The sequence below is a fragment of the Diceros bicornis genome, chromosome 35, assembly GCF_020826845.1.
Source record: "Diceros bicornis minor isolate mBicDic1 chromosome 35, mDicBic1.mat.cur, whole genome shotgun sequence".
Taxonomy (NCBI): domain Eukaryota; kingdom Metazoa; phylum Chordata; class Mammalia; order Perissodactyla; family Rhinocerotidae; genus Diceros; species Diceros bicornis.
In genome coordinates, this window is record NC_080774.1 from 15197845 (window position 1) to 15224625 (window position 26781).

At 34.5% G+C, this 26781-nt stretch overlaps 1 protein-coding gene across 2 annotated transcripts in view; it reads right to left on the reverse strand.

Moving 5' to 3' along the window:
* TAOK3 (TAO kinase 3) overlaps positions 1 to 26781 on the reverse strand; it is a 180528-nt gene that overhangs the window by 48370 nt on the left and 105377 nt on the right. For both annotated transcript variants that reach the window (XM_058531527.1, XM_058531528.1), the window contains 8 exons: positions 24380 to 24451; positions 23891 to 23992; positions 20714 to 20759; positions 19742 to 19838; positions 17258 to 17371; positions 15960 to 16051; positions 5737 to 5830; positions 4350 to 4431 (listed from right to left, as the gene is read on the reverse strand). In XM_058531527.1, coding sequence (XP_058387510.1) covers positions 4350 to 4431; positions 5737 to 5830; positions 15960 to 16051; positions 17258 to 17371; positions 19742 to 19838; positions 20714 to 20759; positions 23891 to 23992; positions 24380 to 24451 — 699 coding nt within the window. The remainder of the gene's footprint in view (positions 1 to 4349; positions 4432 to 5736; positions 5831 to 15959; positions 16052 to 17257; positions 17372 to 19741; positions 19839 to 20713; positions 20760 to 23890; positions 23993 to 24379; positions 24452 to 26781) is intronic.

Genomic DNA, 26781 nt, shown 5'->3' on the forward strand with positions numbered 1-26781 from the left:
TAATTTTACCTGGGAAGTTTATTATACATGCTAATATTAAGAATAATCTATTAAATTATGATATATCTGAATTTAACAGAATTAGAAGAGATTGAAGCAAAATAATTGCTTAACTTCAGTTAAAATTTCTTCATCAAGAGTTACTAGTTCCTAAAAGATCTTCTAAAGTTAAGAAAAAAAAAGATTATGAAAAGCTTTAAGAGATTGGAGTTACTTTTTTAAAAAAACTATATATTTCAATTTAAGAACAATTATTGATCATCTACTCTGAAAAATAAGAAAATTAGTACACTTACATTTCTTTCCTACCCCTACTTTTTTCTAGTTACACCATTATTTTTACATTGTCAACGTTTATAACATTTACATTCTGCTCTTCAACCATTTCAATGATTTTACCTTAGTTCTATATTTAAATGAATTCTATATGAAGGTGACATTTTAATGTCAGGAAGAAAATGTGAGGAAAAGATGGATTATTTAAAAATATTTGGAATAACTAGATAGCCAACTGAGAAAAAAAAAGTTGAATTCCTTATAACAAATTTCTGAGACCTCCCCCAAAAAGCCCAGAATAAAGAATGTCAAAGGAGAAACAGGAAAAAAATATTTGCAAGATCTACTACAAATTAAAAGGGAAAAACCCAACAACCCAAGAGACAAATGGGCAAAGATCATAAAGAGTTCACAGAAAAGGAAATAGCAATGGCTTTTCAACATATGGAAGATGTTCAACCTAACTCATAATGAGAAATACAAATTAAAATGACAGAAAAGTTTTCCACTGAACTGACTAGAAGCTCAAAAAGTTTTGGTACTCATACTTTGCTAATGGGACTATAAATTGGTGCAACCTCTTTGGAGGACAATTTGACAATATCTATTTAAGTTTAAAATCCACATTCCCTTTGATTAGTAATTTCACTTCTAGGAATTTATTCTTTAGATATCTGTATACAGGTACAAAATGACACACGTAGAAGGATGTTCATTCCAGCACAGTTTGTAATAGCAAAAGACTGCAAACAATATAAATGAGTTGGTTAAAAAACAATTATGGCCCACCTGAGAATATTATGGAGCCATTAAAAAGAACGAGATAGCTCTGCATATAGTAATGTGAAACAATACTCAAAACACATTATAAAGTAAAAAAAAAAAAAAAATCAAAGTAGAACAGTGTTTATAGTTTGCTACCATTGGTGCAAAAATAAAAAAAGAATATTTACTCCTGTATGCATAAAATATCTCTAGAAGGACACATACAAAACTGGTGACAGTGGTGTGCTAACTCTAGAGAAGGGCTTGGAATGGGAAGATTTACTTTTCACACTCTACCTTCCACTGTATTTTTACCTTCTAAAATTTGTATTGTCTATTCAAACTGAAGAATGTAGTCTCCTTACCATGCTAAATAAATAAATAAATAAATATTTTTGCAAACTTAAATTCCATGTTCATGCCCAGGCCTTTTGCCGTTTCTCCAGCCCCTAATTCACCCTCTCTTCCTTTCTGTCTTTTTGTTTCATCTCTAAATTGGCTGGATTTTGCTATTGAGCAATTTTTTTTTTTTTAAGAAAAAAGCTTTTAAGAAAAGAAGATTGCCTAAATTTGTGAGGCTTGAAACATGTCAGCTGCCTTTATAACGGAGGAGCACCCTAGCCGGGTCGCAAATCCTTGGTTTACATTTTCTTTGCCTTAGAACTTTGTAAACATTGTTCTACTGTTTTCTGGCTTTGCGTGTTCCTGAAGAGGTAGATCTGAAGCCGATTGGTTTTTCCACCCCAAAATAATTTTTCTCAGCCTGTTTGTCTGAATCTTTCTTTATCCTTAGAGTTCAGGAACTTCAAAATAGGATTTGTTGGTCACTGAAGATCAATGTGTTGATCACCGAAGATCATGGTCTCTCTCTTCAGGGCTCTGCTTGAATGTCACCTCCCGAAAAAGACCTTCCCTAACTCCTTATCTACAACAGCAGCTCCTCTCACTCCTTATCCCTGGTCCATACTTTATTTTTCTGCAAAGAATTTACCGCTACCTGACATTATACCAATATTTGTTCGTTTTCTTACTCCTTCATTAGAATGTAAGTTCCAAGAGGGCAGGAACTATCTTTTTCCTTGCATACCACTGTATTATTTTCAGTGTTTAGAACCGTGCTTGGCACACAGTAGACAATCAGTAAATATTGTTGACTAAACGGTGGGCTCATTTGATTTGGCCCATCAAACCAAATAAAGGCTAAACCAAATCAAATAAAGATCCAAATATTTATTTCCCAGAAAGGTTTCTTCAAGTATATTTTTAAATATCTTCTGCTCCATGTGTTTTGATTTCTTCTTCAGGAATAAGAGGTTGGCATATGTTAGATCTCCTTTGTCTTCCACATGGGTCATCTTTTCTATAATCATCTTTAGAATATTTTCTTTTGCATTTAATTTTGTTTTATTTCCCTAAGACTATCCACCAAAGGAAACACCCTAAGCGGGTTGATTTATTATATTAGTTTGTGGCTTATGATAAGATTTTAATTTATGTTTTAATTTTTCTCTCTCATTTCTTTCTTTACCTCTGACCATTTGCTTTTTATATCCTTTTGCTGTCTGTTGCCCTAAAATTTCATCTTTTTTTGTGTGTGTGTGAGGAAGATCAGCCCTGAGCTAACATCCAATGCCAATCCTCCTTTTTTTTTTTGCTGAGGAAGATTGGCCCTGAGCTGACATCCGTGCCCACCTTCCTCCACTTTATGTGGGACGCTGCCACAGCATGGCCTGACAAGCAGTGCGTCAGTGCGTGCCCAGGATCCGAACCTGTGAACCCCAGGCCGCCAAAGCGGAGCGCGTGCTTAACTGCATGCGCCACCAGGTCGGCCCCCTAAAATTTCATCTTTGAATGCTTATAGTATCTTCTTCTTTGAGGCATTTTTTTCTCCTTAATTTTACTACAGCCCAAATTTATCATTTTTTCCCTTTATGGCAGTGCTTTTTGTGTCCTTTTTTTTGTTAATCTTTGCCTACCTCAAAGTGATAAAGATATTATCTTGTGTATCTTGTGTTTCCGCCGTTTTGTTTTGTTTGTAGTTCATGTCTAGAACACGTGATGGCTCTACGCCAAAGAAGAATAAGGTAGAGTTCTTCGCCCTGTTGCTTCTGTCACCATATTCCCGTGGCCTGCTACTCACAAGGAGAAAAAAACTGACTTTTGGGTAGAAAAACTAGTCAGCTTCACATCTACCTCTTTAGGAATACATGAAGCCGGAAAACAATAGAATAATGTTTACAGAGTTCTAAGAAAAAGAAAACGTAAGCCTAGATTTTGTGGCCTAGCCAAGGTGCTCTTCAATTATAAAGGCAGCTGACACTTTTAACCTTCACAAATTTAGGCAGTACAATCCTTCTGAGTTTTTCTTAAAATAAACAAACAAAAAAGGGTTGAAAAACATACATATAGAAAAAGGTTAAAAACACTTGGACTATTTTGTGCCAAATAAAAGACATTTATATTGTAAAAGACTCCCACATACTTCACTGATATAGACGGAACACATCGCCTCTATATAAAGTCTATAATAAAATGTTACCTGAAAAGAGATGCTCAAAAATGAGATGTTTAAATCAAAAGAATGTAGTTAACATGATAGTTTTGTCACCAACATGTATGATGTAATGCTATGTAAATGTCTGCTTTACATATTTATCACATATCTTCACTGCCTGATGACTGGGCAACAACCTAACTGAAAATCCCAGAGTTGGCATTTGAACCAGTGGCAGGGCCGGCCCCGTGGCTTAGCGGTTAAGTGCACGCGCTCCGCTGCTGGAGGCCCGGGGTTCAGATCCCGGGCGCGCACCCACGCACCGCTTCTCCGGCCATGCTGAGGCCGTGTCCCACATACAGCAACTAGAAGGATGTGCAGCTATGACATACAACTATCTACTGGGGCTTTGGGGGAAAAAATAAATAAATAAAATTATAAAAAAAAAATATATATGAACCAGTGGCAGACTCTGTTCAGAAAGCACTGTATTAAAGTTCATGCAGATATTAATCATAGGAACATCACAGTGATGACCAGAGCAAGGAGAAACATTCTTTGGCATAAGGCAAAAAGAGGGAAGAACAAAAGAAAAAAGGAAAAGATAGAGAAAAGAACTATCCACAGGGAATGTACAGCACATACATTGCGATAATCTTGCTATTTCTATGCCTAGCTACTATCTCTGGATAAAGGACAAGGCAGCACGTTCTAATCCAGTTTGTCATGATGAGCTGACACAAGAATGACTTACTATATTCCACTACAATGTGACTTTAAATCCCCCTCCTCAAATATAAATTTGAAAAATTACCCGTAATAGTTCCACTGATGTTGGCCTTTCCTGAGGTATTTTCTGCAAGCAGTAATCAACAAATCTCCTAAAGGATTCTGTCCTGTGTGTACAAACACATTGAAAGAAAGTAAAATCAGGGTTTGTAGAACACACTGATTACTTTAAACAATTTTCGTTCAAGGGAAAATTTTATATTTTAGGAGATTTTTAATAAACTATTTTAGAGCATCAGGAGAACTGAGTCATTTTCAAGTTTATGTTATCTAAAATGAATTCTTTTGGAGAATGAATGTGGACAGTTGCAAGTTAGTCAACGCATAACATACTGAAATATATAAGGAAGCTTAAATCAGAATATATATCAGAAAACAAATAATAGTATATTTATATATAATAGTTTTTTTAATACATAATAGCTTTATACATATTTTTCTCTCCAAAGATAACAGTTCTCATAAGTCTCAAGCCTATATTCTTCATGACCAGTTGATAACTCCTCCATCACCCACAACCTATAACCAGGTAGTAAAACTGGAAGCATAATGGACAGAGAACCCAAGAATATGTTTTCTGGATGAAAATACTTCCTCTCTTGAAAATTCCATTTTGTCTACTATTCTTTAAAATCGCCCTTTTTCTATAACTCTTGTGGCCCAAATAGTCATCAAAATGTCATAAATTTCACTAAGGAACAATATATCTTCTGAATAGATAGTATATGTTCTGTCTCAATACATTTGAATATATATAGTAAAAGAAAAATGACAACTAGAAAAATAATGACATCCGAGAGGGTACTTCATCTCTGCTGAGAAGCGATAAGAACTGAGATGAGGGGCCGGCCCGGTGGCGCAAGCGGTTAAGTGCATGCGCTCCACTGTGGCGGCCCAGGGTTCACCGGTTCGGATCCTGGGTGTGCACCGATGCACTGCTTGGCAAGCCATGCTGTGGCGGCGTCCCATATAAAGCGGAGGAAGATGGGCATGGATGTTAGCCCAGGGCCAGTCTTCCTCAGCAAAAAAAGAGGAGGATTGGCAGATGTTAGCACAGGGCTGGTCTCCTCACAAAAAAAAAAAAAAAAAAAAGAACTGCGATGATCAATACAAGACCATCATGACTTAAGAGGCTAGACTTGTTAGGAAGGTAGCAAGCATGTTCCTTGTAGAATTTCAGTTATTAGACACGTTAGGAACACAAGCCATAGTGAAGGCAGAAATAAAGAAAAATGTGTGTGTTTGTATATGTGTAGACAGTTCAGGCCTACAAAGCATCAGTGTCACTTATTATAATACACAATGAAGGAATGAAATGCTTTCTCAGTCACATATTTAAAATGCAGTTTAATGAAAGTGCCAAATATATATGGTGATTTTCTTAGAGATTTAAAATGATAGCTGAGTCTTACCATTCATTAGACTGCAACGTTGGGGAGTCATTCTGGGCAATATGATATAAGGCACTCATTGCATTCATGTTGAAAAGGGGGGGCTTCCGTTCCGCTGAAAGAAAAGAAACACGATAAAGTAGGTCTTGAAAGAAATCAGGCAGACAGAGGAATAAGGAACTATGAGCCAAGCTTTGCCACTAAATCAATAGCTTGTTACAGTCATCATGCCACATAATCCACTTATTTTAATCTCTATCTCTCTATCTTTGCCAAGATAGCCATTCAGAAGAAGCTGCTGGTCATCTTAAAGTACATTGGCAAAGCCCCTAACACAACCCATTTCAAGAGAGTTAAAGAAAAATTTCCCGTTTTCTTCACGTATCTTTAAAAGGCTGGTCTTTGCCTGTTTTCCCACAATAGGTATAAAACACCTTCATCCGTACATGTTTTAATTAAAAAATATGTATTCATTGAAAAAAATTCAGAAAGCATAGAGAAGTAGAATGAAAAAAAGAGATTACTATAGAATGAAACATCTTAAACATCACTAACATAGTATCGGAGGTAAAATAATTCAATTGAATAAACACTGAAGGCTCAATAAGGCCAAAGAACTGGTATCTGTGGGGATAGAGGGATAGAGGGGAAATAGGAGCGAGGAAGAGGAGCATAAATAATAAAGAAGGCTTGGTCCAACTCCTTCTAAAGAGAATCTCAGTGCATCAGGCGTTTCTTAATAAATTTACTCCCCCCAGTCCACCATGACCTCCTCTTCGGAATTCCTGTATGTAGCTCTCTTTTAGTATACTGTTCATTTGGCATGAGCTCTCCTATTGCATACAAATCTTTTCTCTCAGAAGAAATCACAAGCTCTAAGAGCAAGATCTTATAACCCGAATACTCTTATTATTTTATTTATTCCCCAAGCATATGTAATAAGATGATATTCACATATTAGGTGCTCCATTTGTTGACAAAAGGAAAGAAATACAGTCCTAGATCTGAGTACAGATAATTTTATGCTATTTATTAGTTATTATGCCATAGAAGATAAATCACTATCTCATTCTACCGTGCTTATCCTAATGGATTTTTTATATAGTCTCACTTTGTAATTCATAATCTGATTCTCTGGTTTCATCAGAGCATCTTGGTTTTTAAGTAAAGTTTCTTCTATTAACCACTTTTAAAATGGCAAATTCGACTTACTCTATGTAATTCTAAGAAGCAGAACAAGAACTAAGGGCAAAAGTAATGGGGAAGACATTTTCACTCATAGAAGGAAGAACCTGTGAAAAGCCAGAATAGCAAAACAAAACAAAAACCCCCCAAATCCCAGAATGAACAATTTTGAGAGTAGTGAACTTTAAGTCATTGGCAGTTTTCCAGCAGAAGGCAACAGTATGGATTCATCCATGATGCTCTGGATGGGCCTCCTATAGTCTTGACTAAATGATCTCTGATACCTTTGAAATGTGACAGTCCATGATTTTACAAATATTTTTTATTCACCTCTCAACAGGCTACTTTACACTCACCAAATAGATCCCAGTATTATAGGGCCATAAAATGTTAAAAAGTGGAAATTTGAAAGTTGTAGTGTGGAAAAATGGATTTATATCTGTTTCAAAAGTAGAATTAAAAAAACTGGTTTGGGTTTATTTTATTTTATTTATCAGGAGGTAGACTCTACAAAGTTTCTAGAGCTTGGCCTTCCGACAACTTCAAGCATTTGAAGCCATGTAGAACCAGGAACTCATCATGTAATGACCAATGGCTTCCCCTCATTCCTAGGACAAAGTCCAGATCCCTACACACAGCCTATTGGCCGTTATTAACACGACCCTGGCTACCTCCAGCACTTCATTGTGAGAAGCACTGTTCCCCCGCACTCTTCCCATGCCATCTGTTCTTTCACTGAAAGAACCAAGCTCAGAGCCTTTCACATGCTGCTGTTTCTGTCTGGACTCCCCTCTCACTTTCATTCCCTAAACTTTATCTGGTTAATTCTTGCCAATCCTTCAGGTTTCACCTTAAATGTAATTGCATTTCTGCCTTAATTTAATAAATATTTATTTGAGGCTTATTATATGCTTACAATCACTTCCTCAGGGAAGCCTTCCCTGACCTCTCAGACTAGGTCTCCCGTTAGATTTTGTCATTATAAATTATATTTTTCTTTTCTACCACCTATCATAACCATAATTAATTATTTGTGTAATCCTTCACTTAATGTGTGTCCTCTCTGCTAAACTTCACGACGGCAGGGACAATGAACATAATAGATTAAGTTCATCTTTGCATTCTTACTGCTAAACACAGCACCTAGTATGTATTTTTGGTGGCCCAAAAATACCTATAAAATAAATAATATGAAGGTAAGGCAAATTAAGGCAAACAAGAAATTTTGTCAACAAAAAATCCTTGTGCAGCAAGAAGTCACAGAAATGACTGAGAAGTGACTAAGTCTTGGGGCTTCCAACAGACACTATGTGATGGCTTCACTCACTATCAGAAGGATAGAAACCCTCTCACTCACTGGCAAAAGGTATATAATTCAAGCTGCTCAGAAGAACACTGAATTGCACAGGAGAAACAGCAGGGAAGGGGGACTAAAGAAGAAGAAAACAGAAGTTTAGAAAAAGGAGGATGAAGGAACAAAAGCAACAACAAAATCCAATCCCATAATGATAAGAAAGGCAGTGGCTCAGATTTGAAGCAGGAATAGTGAGGCCTGCAAGTAGCAGACACTCTTTTGTGAACAAGACAAGAAGACAGCCGGCCTCACGATGGTAGAATAGCTCTAGTAGAGAAGCACATGACTAAATATATTCCAAACATAGCACACAGCTCTAGGGTCTGAGAAGCATTTGCTAAATATTAGTTTCAGATGGCCTCACCTATGTCCAAGTCCTTTGCTAGACATACTACATAAATCCTCTGAGCCATCGTGACAGGGCTCATTGCTAAGCCAGTATACTCCAGAGCAAGGGTGGGGAAACTATGGCCTGCGGGCCAAATTCAGCTAGCAGCCTGTTTTTGTGAAGTTTTATTGGAACACAGCCACGTCCATTTACTAACATATTGTATATGGCCGCTTTCATGCTACAAGAGCAGAGTTGAGTAGTTAACACAGAGACTGTATGGCTTGCAAAGCCTACAACACTTATTATCTGGTCCTTTACAGAAAGTTTGTCAACTCGTACTGTGGAATATAATAGTCTGCATACAATCTTCTACATAAGCAGCAGAATAGGAACTGAGAATGCTTTTGAAGCCACCTTGTGATATGTAATCCATATTTTCTCAAAAGAAAGGAAAAGGGTGGAAGCATAAAAAAGCTAAATTAACTAAACTAAAAGAAAAAAATAGCAATTTTTACTTAAAGACAATGATCAAGTTTTTCTGGATGCTCCACGTGTGTTATATGACATGAAGGTTCAGGAAGGTCAGCTCAATAAAGCTTCTGGACACTACTCTGCTCAGCAAGGATCATGCTAAATTAGAGTGCCTAGATTGAGATTTTAATAAGGAAGATCAAAAGGTACCCCTGTCTTTAGATAAATACTTCATGCAACAGATTTCTTATAAACAAATGTGGCTGACAACCATAATGATTAATGATAATAATAATCGCTACCATTTATTGAGTTGCTACTACATGTCAGGCACTTACTGCTTCAGGTGTGTTACGTAAGTTATTCATAATTCTCACAAGAGCTCAGCAAGATAAGCATTATTATCCCAACTGAAGAAACTGAGGTTCAGCTAGCACAAATAATGAAACCAAGTCACATAGTAAGAGACTAAATTGGGATTTCAATCCAGTCCCATAGGACTATAAGGCCTGTGTTCTTTTCACTAGGCCTCAGTGTCTCTTCAACAACCCTGTGCATTTTATGATAAATAGTACTAGTATTTCAAAAAAAAAAAAAAAAAAACGGAGAAGAAGCTTTAGACGAGTAAATATACCTGCCTCTTCCCAAGAGCCATCACAACATTCATTTATTAACAGATAAACAATGAGTGGCTAATGTGGAAGAAGAAAATTCCAGGCAGAAAAACTGCTTAACATTTATATTTTTGTGGCGTTTTTTTCCCTAGAGAATTCATTTCTGAACACAGCCAACTCTCTGACAATGCTGATGGACCATTTGCCAGCTTCTACAATGATTCTTGTTGGTGAATTAAGTGTCTGTAGTTTAAACAGATGAACATGAGATTAACTTCTCTTGAAATAATCTTGAAAAATAAAATATCTGGTGACTAGACAATTTCAATGTTCAATGTTCAAGAGTTTTCAGAGGATTAATGCATTTAACTAGTTCTTTCAGTAAAGATCAATTTAGCAAAAGATAATTCATGAAACAGGCTTAACCACTTAGGAACTACAGCACTTGATCCAGGAAAGGGGTGCAGCGCCGGTACCATTATTATCTTCCTCCTTCATGATGTTACCTCAACAATTCTAATTACACATTAGGGAGCTTTTTAAATATATACACGGTTATAGAAGAGATATCATAAGGAAAGGTAACAACACACTATTCAGGGACTATCCACAACTTTCAATGTAATTTCAACATTAAAAGTACAATTTAAAGTATACTGTTTGTACCTGGAATTTCATTAAACCTCAAACATACAGAAAACTTAGAAAAATCATTGCTTAGGGTTATATATGCAGCAGTTTAATCTTTTTTTCATGTAAAAAAAATACCCTTCTTTTATATGTCCATTAACAAGATTAATGCCAAGAAGATAGAGATGTATGGTAAAGCTGTCAAAAAGGTACTTGTATGGTTTATTACATTACCAATATAACAAGTTTTGAATAATTGCTGAGAAGTTAAATATCCTTGGTAACAATTTTATTTCATGAATATTAACTGAGCAGGTACTATTATCTTTCTCTGAATCTAAGATGCCATTGACTATAAGATATACCACTATTCAAAATGTATCACTATTTTACATATAACTCAGGAAAAAAATCCATCCTGCCAATCACAATTATACAATGCTATTGTCTGTAAAATACCTCCCAGTTTTAAAGAGATGTTAAGATGTAAATTAAAAATTTGGATGAAATATGATATACACCAGGATTGTGTTGATAATGGCTAACATTTATTGAGCATATATTATGTACCCATTATAATAATAAGCACTTTAAATCCATATTTTCATTTAATCCAGGCAATCCTCAAACGGTAGGAGATCTTACTACGCACATTTCATAGAGTTAAAATAATTTGACCAAAGTCATACAACTAGGAAATGGCAGAACTGGAATTAGAACTCAAGTTTATCTGACTACAGAGTCTCTGCTCTTAAGTATAATTGGATACTATCATCTATCAGTTTGAAAGAACAGCTGTTGTAGAGGATAAGACAACTTTGGCAAACAGCTACTTTGTTCTTTAAGTTAGTAAATCACTTTATAAAAGGCAATCAAAGTTAGGCTGATATAGAGAGCATGCTGTTATACATACTTTAATTCATTCTTTTCTGTTTTTTGAGGAAGATTGGCCCTGCGCTAACATCTGTTGCCAATCTTCTTCTTTTTTTCTTTTTTTTTCTCCCCAAAGCCCCAGTACATAGTTGCATATCCTAGTTATAGGTCCTTCTAGTTCTTCTATGTGGGACGCCCCCTCAGCGTGGCTTGATGAGCGGTGAGCAGGTCTGCGCCCAGGATCTGAGCTGGCAAACCCTGGGCTGCCGAAGCAGAACGCACAAACTTAACTACTACGTCACCGGGCTGGCCCCTAATTCATTCTTATAAAAAGATAAAATCGGAAAGTAAGCACATACCAAGGCCTGTCTCAAGAGAGAAGTACTAACGTATCTTCTGGGATCTGTACCTACTTCGCCCAATGTCAACCACTGTTTGAAACTTCAGTCATTACTACAGCTACATAGTACAAAAACCGATGTGAAGATGATCTTGAGTCATCATGGAAGGGTACATGTTGTTTGTTCTATTTAAGAAAGTCGGAAAGGGTAAAATCCATGTTCCATTTTAGGAAGATTTTGGTAAGAAAAAAGCTTGTTAAAACAATGAGTGGTCACTAATTAGCTGTAAAGTTCAACTCAGGTGGTACATCCTCTTAAAAGTGTTGTAACTGAGGAGTTGCTATGATTTCAGTATTCTAAGGAAAATTTTGGTTCCTTTTGGAATATAAATGACAAAAATAGGGATAATCCTACATAGGAATGCAATTAGCTGTTATTGAGCCTTTGCTGTGGGCCAGGCACTGTGTTAAACACTTTTTTTTTTTAACACTTTTTTTTTTATTTTATTTATTTATTTTTTCCCCCAAAGCCCCAGCAGATAGTTGTATGTCATAGCTGCACATCCTTCTAGTTGCCGTATATGGGACACGGCCTCAGCCTGGCTGGAGAAGCGGTGCGTCGGTGCGCGCCAGGGATCGAACCCAGGCCGCCAGCAGCGGAGCGCACGCACTTAACCACTAAGCCACGGGGCCGGCCCTAAACACTTTATATATGTTATCTTATTTAAGTCTGACAATAACTATGGTATATGTTTTATTGTTTTCACTTAGATGAGAAAACTGAGGCTGAGGGAAGTTAAGAAAATTGTCCAAAGTCTCATAGTCAGAATCAACATGTTACACGACTCCAGAAGGTGTTATTCACATCCTGGACTATGTGAATGCTTGATGGTATTATGTGCAGCCATACATGGTGGTCCCGCCAGCTAAGAGTTGGTAAAGCCAAATTCAAATCCAGGGTGTCTAATTCTAAAACTTATTGTATACTGCTAACTCTACACTATGCAGAGAGTAGTTTTTTTTTGTTTTTTTAACAAAAGGAATGTACATTTCTAAGAAAGTTAAATTATTCGATATTTCAAATACGTAAAAAATTTGCAGAATATTATAACAGACACCTATCATTTAGATATTATCATATTTTGGCATATTTGTTTCAGATCTTTTTTCTTCCAAAAAAAGTACAAAAGCCAATAGAACTTTATTTCTCTTCCTTCAGAGTTTTCTACTCTAAAATTATATCTTTTACATTTATGTTATGTTTTATTAGTATATATATGCTCATAAACAAGATATAAACATATTTATGAAAACTTCATAATTGGCATCATACTGTACCTATACTTCTGCAACTTTCTTTGTTCATTAAATATCCTGTTATGATTTTTGAATTTATCCATATTGACACAGGTAGATCCAGCTCACTCTTAACTGTGATATAGTATTTCATAATTAATTTATCCATTCTTCTTTGGATAAGAATTTAAGTTGTTTCCACCTTTTCTGGCTTCTACAAACAAGTCTGCATCCTTGTACACGTTTTCGGGTGTACATGCATAAAGATTTCTCTAAGGTATATACTTAGAAGTGAAATGTCGGGTCACTGAGACTGCTCCTCATCAACTTGACTAGATGTTGCCAATTTGCACTCCAAAGTGGTTATACCAATTTACATTCCTACCAATAGTGTATAACAGTTTCTGTTTCCTTGGCAGCCTCCCAAAATTTATTATCCTCAGACTTAAAAACTTTTGCCAATCCGATAAATGTGAAAAGGTTTTAACTTGCATTTCCCTGATTACTAAGGAGGCTGAGTAATTTTTAACGTTTGATGTCCATTTAGGTTTCCTTTCCAATGAACTGCTTGATCATACTCTTTGCCCATTTTTCTACTGGCTGTTTGTCTTTTTCTTTTTGATAAAGAAATCATAAGAGTTCTTTATAAATTCTAGACCAATACTCTGTTGGTTAGATATGTTTCAACTACTTTCTATTAGCCCACGGTTTATCTTTAATTTTTGTGTTTTACATAGCTTTATATTTTAAAGCAGTAAAAATTATCATATTTGTCATTATGTTTTTTTAATATTACTTAGAAAAATTTTTCCCTATACCCATAAAGGTATACTTATAGAATAATAATAACAACAATAATTATACTTAGTGCTTATTATATGCCTGGCCATGTTTTAAGTACTTTATATATATTAATTCATTAATCTTCATGATAATAGCACCTACTTCATAGGACTGTTATCTCTATTTTACAGATGAGGAAAGAGGCATAACGGGGGCTTCTCCTAAAAGTTTTAAAGTTTTACTTTCAGGTATTTAACCAACCTGGACTTTATTTTTGTGTATGGCATAAGCTAGGAATCTGATTTTAGTTTTTATCATATAATTAACAAATGGTCTCATATTATTTTTCAAATGGGCCATCCTGTCCCCATTGATCTGTAATGCCTTTTCTGTCTTATACCAAAATCCGACTTATATGGATTTTGAGTCTGTTTCTAGGTTTTCTAGTCTGTTCTCTTCGATGTTAGTCTTTCCCTGCACCAATACCATACTGATTTAATTATTATGGTATGGAATTTGGTAGAGGGATTCTTTTGTTCAAATGCTATTTCTTCAAAATTGTCATGACTAGTTTTGGCCATATGAATTTTAGGACTACCTTGTCAAGTTCTACATAGCATTGCTGGAAGTTCATCATAAGTCCTTTACAAAGTATGCAAATATTTCTGCTGAGTGCCCCCCAAAAAAGTATGAATAAATTAGATGAATTTCCTTTGCAGTGAAAGAGAGAATAACAATATTAGAACCTGAAAAAAAATCTATTACCTCAATATCAATTAATACAGCACCAGTCAAATAAATTATGGTATATCCATATAATGGAATAACATGATGCAAGTAAAAAGAAGAAAAAGATGTCTAAGTTACTAATGTAAAACAGATCTCCAAGATGTTGTTAAGTGAAAAATCAAAGTGCAGAGCCACTTGTATATGTTAACTTGGGTGTGAAAAGGAATAGAATAAGTGTATATTCATATTTGTTTGTATATTTGTAAAGAAACTCTGAAAGGATATACGAGAAATTACGAGAAATTACTAACAGTGGTACCTTGTGTGTGTTGGCGGGATGGGGAAGGAATTGGGTGAATAGGGTCAGGATGGAAGAAGTCCTTTCACTGCATGTCTTTTTGTATTTTTTTGATTTACAAACCAGTGAATGTGACTTATTTTTAAAATTAAGTAAATATTCTAACTTTTCTCCCTAAATTCTGCTTTTTTTCATTAATATCCCTTTAATGTAAAAAAAAAAAAAAAAAAGACAAATTGTGTATCTTCATCATATGTTTCTTTGGAAGGGGTCAGTGAAGCAACTGGAAATGCAATACAAGTCATCTTGTAGGCCAAGTATCCCAAGTTGTCTTTGGAGGCTAAACATTTTACGGAGAGAGAAAACTATAGTTTGAGAATCAAACTGGAACTCAGAAATTCTTACAGAATCAATTTGGATACCAGGATAGAAGAAATTAAACAAAAAAATTAAAATCTAAATTTAAAAAATGAGACAAAACAATTTTAAAAACTGATTTTTAAAAAATTAAACATACTTATATAAACTTTAAATAAAAAATCTAGCTAAAGGCAGGGTTGTGCTGGAGGCACATTGGCTTTGGAAGGTCAACTGTGTACACCTTTCTTTGACTCCACATTTAGTGAATCAAACTGGTAGCCTGAAATTGGCTATGGTGGGAATATTTACACCATGGAAATTGGCAAATGCTACAAATTCTGGCTTTTTGTGTCCCCTCCTCCAAGAAACTCACTAGTTAAATTTACCAGTGTACTACTGGATAAAAGTAACTTTAAGATACATTAAAGTTCAAAATATACAACCAGAGAATCGAGATTCTGTGGTGAGTTAGACAATTTTAAATAACTGCAGCAATATTTGGGGAACAACTGGAAAGCTGGGAGTATCTTCTAATATGAAGTTTTCTCCGGGGTTGCTCTCTATAGGGGCCAAATGCAGTTTTTAGAGTCAGATCTTTGATAAGCCTGCTATTACTTTTTCAGATTTACAAATTAGAATGTAAATTAAGTAAGAAACACTGTCATGAAGGAAGGACATATAGTATCACTTATGGTATGGAGAATGGATATTTTTCAAATATTAATACTTACTATTGTATATTCCCACATTCATTAACTGCCATACCTGCTTAAACTCTTTTACTTAAATTAATAACATGAAAATGTAGCAGAGAGAAAGCAATCTTCTGATGTTATACAAAAGTATTAAAAAAAATAATAAATTCACATTGCCTGGCACACATATAGCAGTAACTCATTAAATAATAGGTGAATGAATGAACTAACAATCATAATAAGGAATGATTCTCAAAAGTATAATGAAAACAACTCTTTACTCACCCAGTTCAATACAGGTGATCCCAAGTGACCAAATATCAACTTTCCCATCATACTGTCCTTCATCCATAGCTAAGATCACCTCAGGAGCCATCCTGCCAAATATAATATGCAAAACTCAAGTTGTAAATTAAAAACAAAATTCATCTAATAAAGTCACTCAATGAAATAGCTGTTTTTGAGAGTATTCTAAAATTTTATCTGATAAAGATATTATTTCCTTACACAAATCATTTGAAAAAACACTATTCAAAATATAAACAACACACTTGGTGACTTATATGAAACAATACATTATTTTCAATAAATTCTCATTCCACCATTTACTCTCGGTTTGATCTTGGCTAAGTAATTTAATCTTTCTGTATATTAGTTTCTTCACCTATAATGTGGAGAGAATTCTAGCAGCTACCTCAGAGAGACTTGTAAAGGATTAACATGTATTAAACACTTAAATAAGTTACTTTAAACAACATGAAAATACGGAACTATATAAAGCAATATAATCAGATATTTCAAACATAATACAACTTAAAAAACAAACAGGGTATGGTAATGGATATTATTTTACTTGTTTGTCCATAATGGATTTTCATTAGAAGGGCATATCAGTTTAACATGCTTTGTTCTCTATCAGTGTGTATAAGTAGTTGCTTAGTAAATGCTATCTGATGATGACGGAAAAAAATTTAAACAGTAGCTGATCTTTTCAGTAGGTAAGTAATTTTCCAGGGATATAAGTCATTCTCCAAGGTACAACAAAATTCCAGTGTATCTATGAAAGGAAGGAAAGGAATCTTGAATAGAATGGGGTGAAACTTTAAGTCAGAATGACAAGCTAGGTAAAGTCTCAGAGAACTCAACAAAAATAAGAACCTAGATTTCTTTTTCTTTTACTGAAAGGTAATATTTATGCTCATTGGCTAGTCAGAGAAGGTTAAAGAAACTACCTTGTCCCTTGCCCAGAGACTCTGCCTCAAGAGAAAAGCTCAAAAGAAACTTTGAATGAAATCTAAAACCTGAGCCTGGTCCGTGAATTGATAATCCTGCTCAGTTTACACACAGTGACATCAACCTTATTTGTACAATTTAGTCACTGGAAATTTTATATTAAGTCAGAGTGTTTCTTTTTTGCTAGTAAGTTTTCTATCCTTCTCTAATGAAGTCTCATTTGAGGCTTATGGTGAGACACTGTCAAACAAACAAAAAAACAAAACAAAACAAAACAAAACCAGTGCTGTGAGTCTATCTTGTGTGTATGCACATTTTAAAACTACGTCATGTTTTCTGACTCTACATACCAGTAAGGTGTGCCCACGAAGGAGTTGGCAGGAGAAGCCATTGAGGCAGATCCAAAATCAGCTAGTTTCACCTGACCTGGCTCTGTTAGAAGAATATTTCCTGCTTTAATATCCCTAAAGGAAAATATAAGAGGGTTAGAAAATTACTTTTCAATTTTGATTATGGAATAGGTCAGAGCATGCAATTAATAAGAACAAAAGTTTATTAAAAAAACCCTGCTCAGATAGGCAGAAGGGGATTTAGTAACCCTATGTTGTAAGGGGGTCCAGATTCCTGGGTGTACTTATAGGTAGGTCATAGTAATTACTAAAAAGTAGAGGTTTCTTCAGAGAGAGAGGGAATGCAATGAGAAAAAAGGCAGACATGGCAGACAAGGAAACCTACTCAGTTGCTAGACTTACAAAAGCATATTCTTAGATGCTAAATCCAGTTACCAACAGTATTCCTTGTGATGGGAGAACTGGCACCATTTGTAACTGCCTTTTTTTCCTTTTCCAAATTACATGACGTTTTTGGAGTCTAAACAAACCTTCAATGATTCTGTATTGACTACCTACCAATAAACCTCAACTACACACATACCTGTTCTTTCTTGCCTGTGACCCTTTCTCTCTGCCTTTAATTGTAACTGCAACTCTAAGGCATTTGAGAGTACATATTATATAGAAGGTGTTATTTTAAAAATAACACTGTACAGTAAAAAGAAGACCCTGAAAGATCAAAACAAACAAAGATTAGGGGTTAGGAAAATTGCATTTCTATTGTATTACTACAAAGAATCTCAAGTAGTTACTCCCAAGCTATTAGATATTTTATGCAGCAAAAAGATTTAAAATAGGATTTCAAAAAATTCATTCTTCAGTATGATAATTGAGAATGACAAGATGTGGATGTACTCCTTATTCTCTTTGAAAAAAAGGCATGAGGTATAATGAGTACTAGGAACCAAGAATTGTAAGTTGACGGGCAATGGAAAGATAAAGCAGAAAGAATGAGGAAAACTTATGTCAAGTTGAAAATGATAAGGTTCAAATGATTTAAAACGTTTCCAAAAATCTTCCCTTGAAAATTCAGTTTCTTCCTCATGATGACATTAGGCGTTGGCAGAGAGAACTAAAAAAAGCATTATTTATTTCTCTTACAACATAAAAATATCTTTATTATCTTCAATTAGAACACTGACTTGCCTTTTACATCAAAATAATAAAAATCTGAGACATGGTATTTATTACTAAATAAAGAGCATTCTTTTTTTGTCTTTTCAACTTCTTTTAAATATTAAAGAAGTTCAAGTATACTAGAGAATAAAACACTAAATTAATGGGCAGATTGAGGTAACAAAAGAACAAAAAACTGAACTGGAGCAGGCAAAATCATCATAAACAAGTTGGCATTTAGTAATGACAGCTTGGTATCAAAGAGATATCTATTTAAAAGTGTCAAATCCATAGGCATTATGGTTAAATTTATTTCTTCAGTATTAATTAGACATGGTTAGGTTCATTCCTAGTCCTTACAAATAAGCCTAATTCATGGTAGGAATTTTGGTCTGCCTATCTTGAGGAAGTTCTGCTTGTGTAGTATCAGTAACTGGTGATGGCTACTCGAGTGTGATTAAAACAGAAGCAAAAGAGGAACCTATGACCTAATAGTTTCATTCCTTCCTAGTAAATGTCAAAGTGTCTTCTCTTGTTTTGGAGCCATCTCACATCCTTTACACCTACCTCATATGCCCCTACTTCTACCACCATTCATCAAAGTAACTGTACTAGAAGTTCTTTACTGAGAAAACGAAAGATTGGTGACATCTTTGTTTAGGAGAAGTTAGTGGTGGAAAGTAGGTTGAAGCAAGAAGAGTGGGGCTGTGGTAGAAAAAAATATAAGGTAGAGGAAAGGCTTGAATTAGAAGTTAGGAAATTTGCGTTTCAATCTTTATTATATAAATACTGTGAAACTATGGGCAAGTTATTTAAATCTTTCCTAGTCCCAGTTTCTTTATCTGCCAAAATAAAGATAATAATACTTTCCTAAATATCTACATGGACTATAGAAATGTAAAATATTTTAAAGTGATAAAACAGCATATATTTACATAAGATTGACTTGTTATTTGCAATAGGAAAGGAAGAAGAAACTCAGCTAGGAAATAAATATATGCAAGGAAGGCTAATTTTCTTTTCTTCTTGACACAGTATCAAAAGGTTGCTGGGCCTTTCTTCAAATTTCCCTGCACCACTCTGCCTGGAGAATAGCTACCTACAGAACAGAGATGATGTAAGTCTTTGTGGCTATATTGGGGAGACTTGAGAGATAAGAACTAAATTCTGGCAACTTGACTCTTTACATCCAGAAGCAGCAGCAATCTATTCGCTTCCCATAAATCCTTAGGCACCCTAAAAACTGGAGCATGCACTAATTTTCAAGGTTCCTTGAACAGACAGTCCTGTAACTGAAATGAAAATGTAGCTGGTTTCTAATCTTACCTATGAATCAATGAATGAGAATGCAGGTAGGCTAGCCCCTGCAAGGCACCATGAGTAATGGCAGCGATTTCTACTTCCTGAAGTGGTTTCTTATGAACTGAGGAAGGAAAAAAAAATTCAGGAGTAGATGATCAGTTTCATTCCTCTATTTATTATCTTATACAGCTATACCAGACTGAATTATATACTTTCTCAAATGACTATTTGGGAACACATTCATCTAAATACACAGGATACATATTTTCTATACGATAGCAATAAACAGGTAACAGGAAAACCAAGCATAAAAACAAACAAACAAACCCCACAAAACAAAATAAAAGAAAGCCTGATATTCACTGTAATGAATTGTTAATTTACTTGTCAGTTGCAAGTCAATTGGCCAGGCCCAAATTTACCAGTCTCTCCTGACATTTTAAATGGCTAGAGTGTTTTAGGTTGCATTATTCTCCTCTGCCACAAAGCCACCTATAATTACCCCTCTAACTACAGCTTTTCATTATTTGTGAAAGCATAGCAATTTCTATTCAGAGATCAAAGATGATATAAGAAAATTTTTTTTAATGTAAATTTTTAACAGAGTCTCTGGTTGTAACAGTATCTGCAGAGAACTGGGTCAGTCAAGATATTTGAAAGGGTTAAATATCAATATAATTTGATACCATCTACCTCTCTTTCACACATACATATGGATTTGATGTTTTTGGCTACACATACTTCATCATATTAGCTAAACATTTTAGTAGTACCTGCCCAGCATGGGCCATGAACTAAAACATCAGGAGGGCTGCTAATCATTACTGAGATACTTTCAGCGACACTGCAGAGATAAAGTTCAGACAGCTTATTCACACTACCCTTAAGTCTAAGTTATCATCCATTTAGTTTACCCTCACTGCACTTCAATATAGGTTTAGATAACATTCTGGTAAAGGTAAAACAGAAAGGAGGGGATAGTGCTTATATTCTTACCTTCTAACAAATCAGAGGCTGAGCCTAAGCAATACTCCATCACCAACTGTAATAAATTATAATAATAACCAGAACAATGAAGGTTAATAAGAAACTGCTAAAACCAACCAACCAACCAAGGAACTAAGACTACTAGAAGAATAAATACTCTGACCTACCTGAACTTGGATTAAATTTTGGTCATTGGCACTAATTGATTTTTATAATTTGTATCATCTGTTTTTGTTATCTCCTACTTGGAACTAGAATTGGTCTAAGACTACAAGAAGACTGGATATGGAAATATTCACTGTAAATGGTCAAGCTGAAATTGCCAATTTATTTATTTACTAATTTCCACACCATCTTGTTTCAAGGATTTAAGGTGACTAGGCTGCACTATAAATTAAATTTTATAACTTGGAAAGTGGTAATCAAATATATAAACCAGTCAAATCTATACTGGGAAATAATAGTTAAATAAAATAAGTAGTAAGTTCCTTATTTTCACATTTTACAAAGTTCTATACAAGAAAATATTGTTTAGAACTCAATCTAAAGATGTGGCCTGCTATGTATCATTACATTAGCTTGAATCCCTGAGAGATATGGGATATTTAAATTTATATCTAAAAATATTTCTATAATATTATTAAAATACTATTTATATTTATTGGGTTTGCAATCTTGGGAGGCTTTTTAAAAGCAAAAATGAGAAAACTTTCTTTACTCTCATCTCAGATTTTTTAGGTATCCTAGACTACTGATTTGTAGCCAAGGTCAGAACTGTGAGTGCTCACTGACCAATTTCCAAACACATACATACACACACACACACACACACACACTCCTACAAATTATTATTCTGTTATTCTAAAACACACCATATGCTTATTATAAAACACAAATTTCCTATAATCACCTACACATAACCAATATTAATACATTGGCTCCTTTCATTTAAAAAATTAATGTGAAAACATAAAATATATGAATATATAAATTATTCTATCACTGGAGTAATTTAGAACCATATGAGAAGCTTAAAAGTTTAAGTTTAGAAACTTTATTATAGTTTTCTGCTTGACATTAAAAGTAAGTAGATTCATAAACATTAATTTTATTTCTTATTGTGAAATGAAAGATTCCACATAAATGATTATTATAATGAACATTAGCCTTTTATGTGCACTGTTTTTTTTTTCAGTTTTATTGAGGTATAATTGACAAATAAACACTTTTTTTCTTTAACCAATTTTGATGGAAACATTTCTCAATTGTATCACATACTTTTCTAGTTTCTTTTTTTCTTTGGTGGGGAAGATTGGCCCTGAGCTAACATCTGTTGCCAATATTCTTCTTTTTGCTTGAGGAAGATTGTTGCTGAGCTAACATCTGTGCCAGTCTTTGTCTATTTTGTATGTGGGACGCTGCCACAGCATGGCTTGATGAGCAGTGTGTATGTCCGTGTCCAGGATCCAAACCCACGAACCCTGGGCTGCTGAAGCAGAGTGCATGAACCTAACCACTATGCCACCGGGCTGGACCCTTCTAACATCTTAAACTGAATAACTGAATATGCATATACAACTTCCTTAAACTGAGTACATGGAATATAAACATAGAACTTTAAAACTGAATGGAGTGAATTTGTTTATAGTTATGTTTATATTTTTTAAATTACATATTAAACTCCATTTTTTTTTTCTTTTTTGCTGAGCAAGATTCACCCTGAGCTAACATCCATTGCCAATCTTCCTCTTTTTGCTTGAGGAAGATTTGCCCTGAGCTAACATCTGTGCCAATCTTCCTCTATTTTGTATGTGGGTCACTGCTACAGCATGGCCGCTGATGAGTGGTGTAGGTCTGCGCCCGGAAACCAAACCTGGGCTGCTGAAGTGGAGTGCGCTGAACTTGACCACTAGGCCACAGGGCTGGCCCCCTAAACAACTCCGTATTTTGGTCACAAATATCCTTTCCCCTATTATTTTATAACACGAGGGAACCTGAGCTGTGGCTGGTTGTTTGCTCCTGACATTAAACAGCTCTAGTTGCTCTGCTTTTAAATTATTAGGTCTGCATTTTGGCTTCCTTGATTTCTTCTTATGGTCAAATTAGTCTGTGGTCGTTTGTGTGCATGTCTCTAGCAGCTTAGTTCCGAGGAGCTCCTCCTAATAAGCCTCTCAAATCCGTTGTAGACAGAGACCAGGTGACCAAGGTTATTAGCACTCTATGTAATCTAAGAGTAAATAGGCTTCAGGTAGGAGCTCAGAGGATTTTCTGAAGACTTGAAACACATGAGATTTAGCACTTGATTTTGTAACATTTATTCTGTCTGCTCAAAATCCCTTTCTTGACTCCTTCAAGACAGCTGAGATGGCCAGAGAACTGATTTCCAGATAACAAGACACTCCTCTGATTAATTTCTTCTGCTCAGAACAGAAGCAACGGCTCTAGGTATCTTAAGAGTTGCTTGAAAAGAAATGTTTAAGTATATTGTTTGATAGTTTATCTGGGAACAAAAAGTCCATTCCCTAATTGGAGATCATGTACAGGAAAGGACTTGGTACATGGTAAGCACTAAATAAATGATAGTTAAATTGGATTTTAAGTTGGAATGTGCAGTCTGATAAAGTACAAAGTATAACATTTTCATGTCCTAAATAGTGCCTAATGTGCCAACTCAAAAACAGAAACACAATCATGTAAAAACACTTAAGAAGATAGAGTGGAACAAAAGACTGTTTCATTTTAATCATATGCTAAGTCCTGTTTGGTAAAACTTAGACAGTATTGGTGATACCAAGTATAATTCTAAATTGTGGAGGAATTGGAGTGGGAGATAAGAAACATCAAAGATAAAAATTCTAGGATGAGAATAAAAGGCCCAGCCTTTACTTTTACAAATAAATCATTATAAAATGATGTTAACTTTTCACTCTCTCTGTTGAGTATTTATAGAATGGAATTTTCCAATAGCTAGATATGATATTTAATCTTCTGAAATGTACACCATATGGCACACTCTGAAGTATTAAAAAATGTTAAATACTGATAACAAAAGTCAAATGAGACAGAAATAAGACTGATAATTTTACAGATGAAAGAGATAGAATAAAAAAATAAAAAAATTTTAATAGATTTAATAGATAAAAAAATTAAATAGATTTAATAGATAATAGATGTCCTTTGACTTACCCAAGCAGTATGCTCTTTCAAGTAACAACCTTTGTACTCAATAGTATTAGGATGCTTCAACTGTCGTAAAAATTTGACTTCCTTAAGTATATCTTGCCATTTCTATTGAAGTCAGAAAGAAAATGTTATTTTAAACTGAAAATAGTATTTTAGTATCAAGTATACATATATAATGTTCTTTTTATTTTTTTAAAGGGACAAGGAAATGTTTATAAATGAAGAAGCTATTTAAACTTGTGTTATTTCTTTAGTTTGAGTACCTGTAAATGTAAATCTATCACCGAATATATTTTAATAAACCCACTATACTAACCCATGTTCCATTCCACAAAATAGTTGATTGAGCTAGAATATTAGGAACATTTATTGTATGCTTCACAAAAAGGAAAAAAAAACAACTGTGGTAAAGAAATGTTTAAAGACTTTGTTTCTCCTGTCAATTTCATACTAACTTACGTTAGTTTAGGTATAGAACGGTCTTTAACTTACCTCATGTGTCTGCTTCCCACTATAGGACATTTTCTTAACTGCCACCACCTCATTGGTGTGAGCATTTGTGGCCTGTGTAAGGAGAGTAGGAAAAAAAATACAAAGAATGAATGATGTTTCAGCCACTTTAACTTACATATTTGACTAGAGACTTTAAATAACATTTTCACATTTCATTATCACAGTTTAAAGATATTCCAACTTTTGATAGGCTAGATAGACATTTCTACCCCTGTTTAACGTACAGCTTCTCTGTATCTCTTTCTATATACATAGATAGATTGTGTACTATAAAAAGGAATTAGGGCTTAACGAAATAAATCCAACCAAACAAAAACAAGTCATATTTCCAAAACAACTATCCTGGCTTCACCATGTAGAATGTCTGTCAATGGAGAACCAGTTAAATAAACATGGTACAGTCATATAATGAAAAAACCCTTAAGGGAATGAGGTAATCTATATGCATATATAGTAATATGGAAAGATGTCAAAAATATCTTGATAAAAAACAAGCTGCATGGTATGATCTTATTTTTGCAAAATAGTAATGATGTGAGTATATGTGCAGAAGAAATTATGAAAGCATTTATACCAGAATACATATCAGTGATAATACCTGGAGCAGGCTGTCCAATAGAAGTTTCTGTGATGATGGAAATGTTCTGTATCTACATCATATCTGGTAGCACATGAAATGTGGCTCACGTGACTGAGGAAATGGATTTTAAATTTTATTTAATTTTAATTAACATATTTAAATAGTGGCTACCGTATTGAACAGTGCAGCGGAAATTAGGATTAATCTTAAGAGGAATTTTCACTTTTAAAGTTACTTATACTTTATCATAAGAATATATTACATATATATAATATACACACACACACACACATGTGTGTCTCTGTGTGTGTAGTCATCTATATAGGTTGCCTTATCTCATAATTATCTCAGTGTATCTTCTCCATATCCAAAATATAACATTTCCTTGAAAGCTCACATGAAAACCATAAATAACTCAAGTAATATTCTTTTCCTCTCAATTTACTTAAGACATTTAAAATTAGATAATTTTCTAAAAATTTTCAGAAAAATGAAGATAAGACATTAAAAGATGATCTAATTCTGTACAGCAATACATTAAAAACATCATACACCATGATCAAGTGGGATTTATACCAGGGACATAGGGATGGTTCAACATCTGCAAATCAATCAACGTGATACACCACATCAACAAAACAAAGAATAAAAACCACATGGTCATCTCAATAGATGCAGAGAAGGTATTTGACAAGATACAGCATCCATTTACGATAAAAACTCTTAACAAAATGGGTATGGAAGGAAAGTACCTCAACATAATAAAGGCTATTTATGACAAACCCATAGCCAACATCATACCCAACAGAGAAAGGCTGAAAGCCATTCCTCTGAGAACAGGAACGAGACAAGGCTACCCACTCTCACCACTCTTATTCAACATAGTACTGGAGGTTTTGGCCAGAGCAATTAGGCAAGAAAAAAGAATAAAAGGAATCCAGATAGGCAATGAAGAAGTGAAACTCTCATTATTTGCAGACAACATATTTTATATGTAGAAAACCCAAAAGAATCCATTGGAAAACTATTAGAAATAATCAACAACTACAGCAAACTTGCAGGGTACAAAATCAATCTACAAAAATCAGTTGCATTTCTGTATGCTAATAACGAACTAACAGAAAGAGAGCTCAAAAAGATAATACCATGTACAATTGCATCAAAAAGAATAAAATAACTAGGAATAAATCTTACCAGGGAGGTGAAAGACCTATACAATGAAAACTACAAGACATTATTGAAAGAAATCGATGATGACATAAAGAAATGGAAAGACATCCCATGCACATGGATTGGAAGAATAAACATAGTTAAAATGTCTATATTACCTAAAGCAATCTACAGATTCAATGCAATCCCAATCAGAATCCCAATGACATTCTTCACGGAAATAGAAAAAAGAATACTAAAATTCATATGAGGCAGCAAAAGACCCCAAATAGCTAAAGCAATCCTAAGGAAAAAGAACAAAGCAGGAGGCATCACAATCCCTGACTTCAAAACATACAACAAAGCAATAGTAATCAAAACAGCATGGTATTGGTACAAAAACAGACACATAGATCAATGGAACAGAATTGAAAGCCCAGAAATAAAACCACACATATAGGGACAGCTAATTTTTGACAAAGGAGCTAAGAACATACAATGGAGAAAGGAAAGTCTCTTCAATAAATGGTGTTGGGAAAACTGGACAGCCACATGCAAAAGAATGAAAGTGGACCATCTGCAATTGCTATTCACAAAAATTAACTCAAAATGGATCAAAGACCTGAAGGTGAGACCTGAAACTATAAAACTC